The sequence below is a fragment of the Haliotis rufescens genome, unplaced genomic scaffold (assembly GCF_023055435.1).
Source record: "Haliotis rufescens isolate VD_foot unplaced genomic scaffold, xgHalRufe1.0.p SCAF_5, whole genome shotgun sequence".
In the NCBI taxonomy this organism is placed as follows: Eukaryota; Metazoa; Mollusca; class Gastropoda; order Lepetellida; family Haliotidae; genus Haliotis; species Haliotis rufescens.
The window spans coordinates 25,130,472-25,142,287 of NW_025964223.1; the positions used below are offsets into that span (position 1 = coordinate 25,130,472).

Sequence of the window (11,816 nt, forward strand, 5' to 3'; positions counted from 1 at the left end):
CTTGCATTAATGCTGGAGCAGTCTTAGTTTTATTATGATAAAATATGAAGTCTGACAGTACCTAATGCAATTGGAAGAAAGAATAAGAAATTTGGAACCTCTGTCTTTTGTTCCAATTCTTTTCCAAGATGCTGTTTCCCAGAAATAAGATATACCTCGGATGTATTATTTTATTACCACATGTTGGAAACAGGGACAGTTTCTGTCTAGCATACTGTTAGTGAAGCCAAGTCCCTCGCTTGTTGAAATATAATGTTGATATACTGGTAAGAAGAGCCTGAAAATCATCAGTCTTGTAAGTCTGGCTGTGGAAGAAGAGATCATTTCACTAAGGACTTCTAATTCTAATTCCATACAGCAATTATAAACCTGTGATCAGATGTTACATCCGAGATCTAATCCAAAAGAAGTGGGACACCCAAGTAGGTATCAATAAATTACATCTAATAAAACCAACTATCGGTTACATCTACTTGGGTTGTCAGTCCAGATTTGAAGAGGTCGTTTGGCTGCTATGTATTGAGGACTCCTTGATTTCACTAGGGTAAATGAAATATATCAGCTGCTTCTAGTCAAGTAGTCCTGCCACTTAGACATGGAGAAGGGGATATCGTCAAGAGCATTTCTATCTTGAATGATCTGGTTACATAAGTTCACAATTCACTGTCTGTTTAATATACCCAGCATAATTCTTGTGGGGTCATGCAGATAATGAGATTAAACATCGCATTTTCAACTTCCAAGAGTGTAGTTCAGTTGCAACTGGAATAAACCATTATATACCCACATTGACTTACTTGTCATGTATGAGGGGTGTTCATTAAAGATTTCCCCTGATGTCTTGAATATTTGAGTATGATGTGAATAGTACAGACAGATTCTTACTTAGTTAGAATTCAGTTATTGTCATGTATATCCTTAATGAATACCAATGTAACAAACTTGTGGATATTACACATATCATGTTCGTACAGGTAGCCATTAAATGCTCTTTTCATGACTTGGGTGTAGGCATTAACTAAACACAGCACTATAATGTTTTCTCAATTGAATTGTACATTTTGCGAGAATCGTTTAATCAGGATATTGTCATGGTTTGTGAACCATCTGTCACTGCCATTTAAACTAATTAAACAAAGACACGATGACATAAGATACAATTTCTCACAATTCACCTTTATCAGTACTTTCATCCAACAGAAAGTCTCCATACATGTACATAAACTATATATTACAGTTCACAATCATCATAGATTACAAAAAGTTCCAGGACTACAGCTTCATCATTCTGCCTTGAAAAAGATTTCTATCTCCATTTGAACTCCTAAGCCAAGGGAGATAACCTGTAGCTACACATTTTTTTTTACAAAAGTACTCCTGGCACATTGATTAGTTATTGTCTTTCGCAGTTTATCATGACCTTGACCCCAACACCAGACTTGGCAGTGTTGAAGGCATCCATCGTCTCCTCCAGCTGAAAGCGATGAGTGACCAGGGGCTTCACATTGATCTTGCCAGAGGATATCATCGCTATGGCGGCTGGCCAACTGGAACACATTAAAGAATCATAGGACTTGATCTAATGGTCTTGACACTGGACATATCTATGATTATGATTTTGGTCTTCTAGGAGATGTTATTACCTTTGGCAAATCATATGGCTGAAACCCTGGTAGGTATGTACTGGTTATGATCTCTGATTAGAGACTGGGGCAGTGGGGTTGCCTTGTAGTTAAAGTGTTCGCCCTCTCACACTGAAGACCTGGGTTCATTTCCCCACATTGGCACGTGTGAAGTACATTTGTACAAGTATCACTTGTCCCCAACTTGTATTTTTATGATTCAAATGAAACTGTTTTCTATAAATAAAAATCCAGTGGGGCAACTGCCTCACCCCACCCCACCCCCCGGCTGGCTACGGGACTGAAATCCATACTCACACACTCACTCATTCACTCTGATATAGCCGGGATCAAGATTTGATTATTTATTGATATCCATGTGAGACAGGTTAGGATCTTGTGGAGGGGGGATGGGTAGGTTGGGGTCGGACTCAATATAACCAGAAACAGTCACAAACTGGGCCAGAACTGATAAGTTAGGATGCACACAATGCCACATTGGAACACCACACGTGAACTGCCCCTACTAGAACGTCATATCTGTATTAAGCTGTCTGGGGTGTCACAAATTGCCTGCAAAGTTGTGTCACTTTGCTATCATGACCAACGATGTGAGTTCGGATAATAGCTTGCCACGACTGTTATCTTTGCATGTCATCACCATACAGGTTTTACCAAACAGGCTAACTTCACACATTAAGCAGATATCATGAAGACATAATTTAAAAGCAATATAAACTCTAACACTCTCACAAGTCAGAATTCTGCTTCACAACCGGGTGATTAGAAAACTAGGAAAGACATTCTGTGTTAATTGATACAAGCATGGCAATATTGCAGATACTGACGTGTTGACATATCTGAAGGATCCCTTGATGGCGATCTCCCTGGCCACAGTGTTGACGATTGGGATCTGGACGTGGGTGGGGCCATGGCCAACAACTACGAATGTTCCGCCTGTCTTAGTGGTCTACAACACCCAAACACACCCTTTGAGTCATCACGTACGTCTCCGACGCACAATTACTTTTGAGATCTATAACGACGAAAGATGGATACCCAGAATTCTTCATTCCTCGATTATCCAGTGTATCATAGCTCCATTCTATAGAATGAAGATATGATACACTGGATAAATAGAGAAGCAAATTCTTTGTGTGGCTTGTTGGCCTAGGTGAAGCATTTATCCATTAAGTATTCAACAAAAAGCTATACCGAAAAACGAATATGATTTACGTTCCAAGTGAATGGTCGTCGCCTTATGGTCAATATATTGCCAATCTCATTGAAATCAGATCTAAGTTCTCGCTTCTCGTGACCCGTAATGGGATGTCCTCACATCTTTGTTTGATAGCGAGAACTAAGATCTGATTTTAATGAGATTGATATATTGCTGATGGGGCAACTACGCATATCGGGAACCAATGGCATGCACGCCAAGCCAGAGCTCGATCAATTTGGGTCGACTCTTACGACAAGTATTTTTATAAGGAACTGATGACCCATTGTAAGCAGGATTCCCAAGATGCGTCCAAGGAGCTGCTACAATACATTGGGCACTTATAATACGCCGTATCTAACTCGGGACCGGTGCTCATGATATTGTCGGAATCTACAATGGAGTCTTCTGCAAGCAGAGATTTCTTATGATTATGGAAAGGGTTGTCGCTTTTGTTTCAGGAACCCTTGTACAGTCTAGTATGTCAGCGTCATGCCCGTGCTCCACGGTTCCACGAATTGAAGTTGCATGTCCAAGAGTCACCCAGGACTTCATCTCGCACAAGGTGGCACAACATAATCCTGTTCAAAGTGCCGTTAAACCCAACTCACTTACTCACTCTATATGTTCAGCCATAATTACCACTACTCCCAGCTCCACACAGAACTGGGCTCCGCTGGCCTCGATGGAGAAATCAGGGGCCCCTCCCAGCGCCACGCGGACTTTGGCTGCTACCTCCTCCACGTCCTTGGTGTCGACGAGAACAGTGGATGTAGCACCGACCTTCCGGGCGAACTCCAGACGCTTCGGGTCAATGTCTGAAGTGTGCACAGAACATGCATTTCTAGACTCGGAGAAGAAAACCTTCATACTGGTGAGCTACAAATACTTAAAGTGTAATGGCAGCCACAAATCGCAAGCCAAGCCTTCTCAGAATAGTGTTTACTGAAGTTTACCCGTTGTCCTGCATGATATACATATCCACTTTCACATTCACAGTTTATCTCAAATATAAATGTCTTGTTGAGGAAAGATAGAGATGACGACAGCCATGTGACTATTATACAGAGAGGTGCAGGTCCTGCCGCCGACCACGTACCTGTCATGCAGACCCCGGCAGCCCCCATGGCCTTGGCGCACAACATGGCGCACAGTCCAATAGGTCCTGCAACACAACCGTATCGGTCTAGTGTACTCAAACGTGCATTTTAATCAGAATGTTAAGTCTTAGTATTTTGATTCAGGAGGAGGATAGAATTTACTAGAAAGTTGAGTTGATAGTCCCCGAAGTCCGCGAAGCACTGGGAGGGGCCCCTTTTTTCTCCATCGAGGCCGGGAGATATAGTGTACTGGATAATCGAGAAATGAAATCCCCCAAAAGTCTCATGAATTGGAAAGCTACTCAGTAGATGAAAATAATAAACGATGCAGTAGATCTCAATACAACTCAATTGAAGTTCACGCACCTGCCCCACAAACCATCACGCGCCCACCCAGCTTCACGCCGGCCCTTCTACACGCGTGCAGTCCTACAGACAGGGGCTCTATCATAGACCCTTCCTCGAAGCTCACGTTGTCCGGCAGTCTGGAATACACGTGAAAATCAGAGTTGTGTAAAAACAATGTGATCTGTCATCCCTCAAAAGGTACCCATCTAACTAGAACATGACGAACGAAACTTACCCTGTGGTCAGCCATTCGAAGACCCATAGAACCACAGGCCCACAGACCCATTTATAACGTATATAGATATGTCGAAAACGTAAATGTTGCGACGGGACATCGGGACACACGACCTTACAGCATGTCAGAATCTCAAATCAAACCAGCCTTTCCAATTGCATGTAGTTCAGATTTATGAAGAAGCAATGACAATATTGTCAAGAGTATCACGAGCAATTTTTCTTAAGTGGATCCAGTCTCTCTCCCACAGGAACGGATAAGGGGATACCTAACCACAGCTATTATAGGCCTTACAATCCCCAAGGGAACAGCAATATGACCCCCAATCACTGACACAGTCTCTGTGTGGGTGTAAGTGTGTACTGTACTGACTTGAAGACGAAGTCGGCGGCGTGAGTGTGGTATCTGGCGAGGGCGCCACTGTCCGGCGGGGTGGCCAGGAAGAAGACGTCTGGACAGAGGTTGTAGCGGCCATCTTTGCACAGCTCACACTGACGACAGGGGACGCCGGGCTCGATGGCGACGCGGTCTCCTGCAGACAGATACATCGGACGTGATGGACGTGTTGTGTACATGTGTATAAACAAACAAATGTGTGAGATTTACGCCAGTCAGCAACACCCTACCTCTATGACGGCGATCGGTGACTAGTCCAGCGTGCGTCATGAGGCACAAGCAACGATCCACGCCATCGTTGCACCATCACGCACATCCAGCAAGTCATACATTTTAACCATCCAATCCTCAGTCCTCTATTCACTGTCATAACTTCAATAAACCCTGAATCGATACCCTCTCCTATATATAGGGATTTCGACAGATCTTGACGGACAGAGGTAACGGATGTGAGACCTGATTTGAATGTAATTGTCTGTTATACCGCAAGGGCGGATCCAGCATTTTAGAAAGGGAGGGGCCCAAAATATATCATAATCCAGTCACTAGATAATGTTATTGCCTACAACGATAGTTTGGTTTTTCAAAAACAAAAAAAAAGGGGGGGGGGGGGGGGGGTAATGCCATCCTAACTTTTATTAGAATAATTCCTGAAACTTGATCAATAGACATTAATAAAGATTCGTGTCTTCAAGGTGGTGAAGATTTACCTATGAGTACACGAATAGGGATTCGGGAGTGAATGCTTGAGGGTACCCCCCTTACCCTCCTTAAGATTGGTGACTCCCTCCCCAACCTTGCTGACCACACCCGCACACTCGTGGCCGAGAAGCATCGGGGCCTTGACCACGAAGTGACCAATAGCGCCACTGTGCCAGTAATGGACATCGGAACCGCAAATCCCCACTGTCCGCATGGAGATCTGGACCTCTGGAACCAACAGAAAGGGGAAGTTAAATGAGTGAATACCTAAAGACTATTGACAAACAAAACCCACAAGGCTCTGTAGCTCACCCGATTCTTTCCGGGATAGTTTAAACAATTGGTTTAAAGGACATAATATAAATGCCATAGATATGTAAAAATTTATCTTTGGTTCTGTGAACTAAAGATTACTCACTCTACTGACGAAATCCACAATAATAACGAGTAATTGTGTCAGATAATCTGTAATCCCAAAGCAGTGATACTATGAGTATTTTTTCGGTAATAAATACAGCACCTGATTGTTGTTGTATAGCTATAATTAATATAAGGAGACACACACTATGTACTGGTGATCTATTTCAAGTCCACGGTGGCATCTATATCTCTGGAGAGCGAATTGTGTTGAACACCGCCCAGAGAAGTATTTCATTCATATCACTGCTTGTCGAAGATCAGTGGGACGATGATAATAGACGTTTCTCATTTTCACGAAACCAATACAGGAACAACTGGGGTGCTGACATACCAAGGTTCACAGTCGCGCCGAATCGGGGATTCAAATACAACGGATCCTAGCATGACTAAGGGACGTAACTCTGAACAGACAATTACTACGCTTTAGTTACTGGATCGCCTTGCGCCTAGATAGGAATGTCTTCTTAAGAAGCAATAATCCTGATGTGGGTCAGGTAGACCAGTGGGTGACAGCATGAGCAACGGTCGGGGTATCAGTTCACAAATTGTTATCACCCAGTCCTTAGTCTGCTCTAGAGATAAGCATGGGGTTCTGTAGGGAACTATTCAGACCCAGAACTCCAAAATGGGCGGTGGGTCTATATAACCATAAGATACTGTTACAACTTACCCCCTTGTTTAGGCTCTGGAATAGGCCGGTCAACCTGTAATATACCGATAGGAATATCGGGATTCATGTTATACATATTCTGACATCATATAATTTATAACATATTGATTCATAAATAAAAGATCATAAAAACAGTACATTTAACATCAAATAAAATGTGGAACTGGAATGTAAGAAAAATCTCAAAATACGATGAAGATTTTGTTTGCTTGGTGTTAAAACAATAGTGAGTGAGTGAGTTTAAAGCCACTTAAAACAATATTTCTGTTATTATCTTGCTGTGCGAGAAAAAGCCCAAGTAATGTAGATCATGAAAGTCTACCACATTGGTGAAGCCCACGAGAGCGGGGATGGTGCTGACAAACCTAGAAACATAATCAGGGCTTCGGGAACGGATAAGGGACGCAACTCTTCACATCGAATTCTGAGCTTTAGCCACCTGCCCACCAGTGCATGGCACTGCCCATGTTCTTACCAGCCTGAGGTGTTGGACCTTGTACAGAACTGCCGATAGGTTGGTGTCTGTCATCGTGGCCTGTAGGGAGGGAACATCACATTAACATCATGTATACACATTACCAGTTTACAGGTTCTGGGGACTGGGTGGTTTGTACGCTCCTGAAAAGAGCAGTATTACGGCCGTCATATCACGGCGGACAGTTTGATACGGGAGGAAAGCCCGACGTGATGCAGGCCCTAGACGCTTATCATTCATCATACCTACCCATCAACACTGGTTGGTGATATATAAGAAGATACAAGTCATAATCCAGGCTAATCCGGGATTCGAACCCATGATCTTGAGCCGTGCCCTATTTGTAATTGTTTTTTGGGGCTTATGGGCAAGTGTATGGGAAAAGATCTTTTGGTTTAATGGTTAAAATTTGAAATGGGTTGTATACATGGAGTCAATTCATAAAAAAAACAAAAACCCAACATCAAGCATATTTTTTAATACGCATTGAATTCCATTTATATTTATATTAGAAGTAGATACGTTAAGCGGTTGCACTTGATTCGTGGCTAGACGTTAAGTTCGACGTGCACAAGAACTCAAGGACGCACGAGCAAGTGTATATTAACAGAAGATTCCCCATCCTTTTCTCTTTGTATATAAGAATATTTGTTCTTCAATACTTTCATTCATAATCTGCGAGCAGTAAAAGAAGAAGTCATATAACATAGGTGTGAAACATGTCCACTGCGAAAGTAATGGGTGGATGAATGTTGTTTGACGCCGCAATCAGCAATATTACATGCCGATTTATAAAAATTCAAAAGTACATATATACCGAATAGCTGGCATTATTGTACTTGTATACCTTGTCAGACACGATCACATTGTATATTTGTATTTGATAAACTAGGGGAAATCCTGTACTGAATGCCACCCCGATGACCTTGACATATTAACACAGATACGATAACAAGCTCTGAAGCGTGACCTTAATGTCGGCCTTATACAAATACTCATAACACATCCGGTTTTTGTTTCGTTATTTCGGTTTGCAGATATCAATGACAAAATCATCCATGCAGGATGCACTCAGTTCATCTCAGCATTATTCCATGTCAAGTGTAAGCAACGCATTGTATGTTCAGCAATAGCGAGATCGCCGGTCCACACAAGCGTCTAAATAGTGATTTTACGACACTTCATTTTGAAGTTGAACAACTACTTGAATATTCTATTTTTTTATTTGGCTCTGTTATTAAACACATCTTGAAGGGAAGAATTCTGTAATTGTAAAAGCAGTAATAGAGCAAATCCTGTGTTAATATCACGTCTATTCCTGCTTTGCCCAGAGTCAGTTGTGTGGGTCCTGACTGACTCGCGGAGAACGACCCTCCCACTTTCACAATGCCATGTTATGTGTGTATATATGTACATGTATATAGGTTCCTGTAAGCAGGCACAGACCAGTTGCCCCAACTAAAATGCAGTCGTTCCAGTGTTGCACGGTGTTAGTCAGACACATTTGTCACTGAATACTACGTTTCTAAACGTCAAAACCACTTCAGACGGTGGAAGATGTACTCACCGCTAGTGTCCGACTGAGTGTGTGCGTTTTGGCTGTGTCTGAAGATAGGATGCAAATATTAGAAGATAATCAGCCTGTACAAGGCCGCTGACAGTGACACGAGGACAGATGATATCTTCTACTCAACGTGGACACTTGGCTTGACTATCACTGGTGGAAACAAGGGAGTCAAAGTGTGTGTGTTGTATTATATACGGGACGTCGAACTCGACACATATCCACAGTGGTCGTTGTCAATTTGGTCGATAATATTCATCTTTCAGCCAATGTGTGTGCCTTTATGAGGTGGTTATAGTGTGTGTTCTTTCACGTTTCTTCGTAAGCTGTTACTAGATGTGACTGATTGTTGAGGAAGGCCAAGTGTAGGTGAGGTGAGGTGAAATTGGGTTTAACGTGGCGTCCAAGAATATTGCACTTATATAGCGACGTACATGCACGTGTGTGTGTGTGTGTGTGTGTGTGTGTGTGTGTGTGTGTGTGTGCTTGTACTAGTCCGGACTGATGCCGATTTATAGTGCTAGCTCACTGAGATACCATGCCGCAATTTAACATGAATACCCCACTCAGACACAATTATACTGACTCCGAGCCGACCAGTCCTTGTTTTAGCCCCTTAATGCCGAGCGCCAGACAGGGTAACAACAAGTACCATTTTTAATGTCTTTTGTATGACGCAGCCGGGGATCAGCCGGGCGGACGTTCCACTACTAGACCACGGAGGCGGTCTCCCAAGTGAAGGATAAATGGCACGCAATTACACCATTATATCATTCAAGAACACCCAGTGAATGTTATTTAAAGCTAGTCAGCATTTTTTGGCATTACCATAGTGATATGGAAACTGGACAATGCAGTCATGTGGCGGAAAGTGAGAGCAATTATCCACACGATCAGCACCATGAAACACAATCAGCAAGTCAAGCATTGGTGAGTGTGTTGGGGTCGACAAGGCTTTTAACAGTATTCCGGAGACTTTGGAGAAACCCACGAACATGGGTATGGTGCTGACAAACCTAGGAACATAAAGGGGCGAAATGGAATTCGATACCACGATCATAGGTGACTTGCATGCCTACGCAATGCAATTCTGCACAGAATGTGGTGCCTTAGACTGCACATCAAGCAATGGCGACTGAAGACCAGTTCTGCCCAGGAATCACCCATGTTTCTAAATTGGTGAGCCAGAGGATATAGTGATACCACTTCAACATACCTGGTCTGAAACCATTGGGTTCAAGAAGCTCACAGTTCTACGACACAGCAGACCCGTGAAGATCCTAGTTAGAACTGGTCTGCAGCAACCCATGCTTGTCACACAAGACGACTAATTGGATCTGGTGGTCAGACTCACTGACTTGGTTGATGCAGGTCATCTCGTCCCAGTTACTCATGTCAGTCACTGGATTGTCTGGTCCAGATTCGACTATTTACAGAATATTGTTGAGAGCAGCGTTGAACAATAAACAAGACACAGGAATATAAATCTTTAATTATCTAACTGGTGCATTATATCTCAATTTCCATAATGATCCATCGTCAGAACATGTTATTGAATTGACCTGGAGTTTTACAAACAGCCATGTCAGCTATTTTACAACATGCTTATACATGGAGAATATCATGATGTATTGTTGCATGGATAGTTTCTATAATGGTGTCATTACCATTCCTGGTCAGATGCAGCGTATTTTAATGTTACCAGGTTGGTTGAACATGAAGACATAATTTCTTTATGGATTTTACAACTTCTTTATTATTTGTAGCGATGTTTCTGGGCTACTTCTTGTCCCTTCTTTAACAAATCTTCTACATGCTGATGTGTGTACACGCAGACAATGAATACACATCAACATGTATCAGTTTAGTTCAGTAATTCTCCTGTTGGGGGTCATGAAGTAGTCCTGAAATGTGACTAACGAAAAAAGATGTTACCGAGTGTATTTGATGTTTACTCATTGACATCCCACTGAGTGAGTGAGTTGTATTACAGTATTACAGTTATATCGCGGCGTGTCAGCTTAATGGTGGAGGAAAGCCCGAAGTGATGCAGGTCTCAGACATTTACCACTTTGGTGAAACCCATGAGAACAGGTATGATGCTGACAAACCTAGAAATATAATCGGGGTGAACCGGGATTCGAACCCACAATCGTAGGTGTCTGGCGTGCCCAAGAAAGATTCAACTGTAGAATGAAGCCATATCCGACCTTCTGAATTTGTGGCAGGATTGCACACCACTCAAGCCTATAGGTTTCCTAGTATACAATCACTGTCAACCAACACATGGGGATCATCACCTGCCTTCTTACATTCTCCATTACCCGTTCTATATGATAAATACCCTTTGATTCGGAAGTGACCACCATCTCCAACCTGCTCATCACTAACATTGCCCAGAACTCTCCTTGCACATGAGCTTGAAATCAGTATCCAATCATAATGACTCTTCTGAACAAGAGTTTGGCATAGATCTAAACATCGTAGCATCCAACTAGCAAATCTTTGATAGTTTAAGTGAAATCAAAATACTGCTATCAATGAAATGTCAGCCAGAAAACATGTTTCGATTTCTCTAGTATCCAGATAGGGGAAGGGGAGTCATTATTCCATCCCAGTATTATTAAGATGGAGCGTACAAGGCCAGTACTGATGATGTTGCAGCATGCTTTAATCCCAAGAGAAGTGTTCTGATTGGATGGCTAGCTCAGCACTGTCATACAAACTAGACTCAAAACGAAGTTTTGGTGGCAAAGGGTCCACAGCATTTATCATAATATACCACTCAACTTTTGACAGGGGATAAATCTGACTGGTTGTTGGAGTGGTATGAATAGGATGATATATGGGCATGAAATTGATGCATGGTAAGCTTATTTCAAGCAATAATAAACATGAGTAAACATTTACATATGTTGTCTCCCAAATTCCGTAGGGGTGTGAGTTTGCATAGTATCCTTATCAGGACCTGAGTAGTATAGAATGGAGACCATACACTGGTTTCAGGATGGCCTCCTTATATGAACTTAAGAAATGATCATGTTTAATGAAAACAACAAAAGCAT

General features: G+C 42.4%; 1 protein-coding gene across 1 annotated transcript; it reads right to left on the minus strand.

Moving 5' to 3' along the window:
- Nucleotides 1–492: 492 nt before the first annotated feature.
- Nucleotides 493–8,942, minus strand: LOC124111145 (sorbitol dehydrogenase-like). The gene is made up of 10 exons (XM_046470760.2): nucleotides 8,755–8,942; nucleotides 7,188–7,247; nucleotides 6,713–6,746; nucleotides 5,686–5,850; nucleotides 4,897–5,056; nucleotides 4,308–4,426; nucleotides 3,941–4,006; nucleotides 3,484–3,659; nucleotides 2,471–2,592; nucleotides 493–1,547 (listed from the first exon to the last, which is right to left on the minus strand). The coding sequence occupies exons 2-10, from the start codon at nucleotides 7,239–7,241 to the stop codon at nucleotides 1,394–1,396; spliced, it is 1,050 nt and encodes a 349-aa protein (XP_046326716.2). The 5' UTR covers nucleotides 7,242–7,247; nucleotides 8,755–8,942; the 3' UTR covers nucleotides 493–1,393.
- Between the last annotated feature and the right edge of the window lie 2,874 nt (nucleotides 8,943–11,816).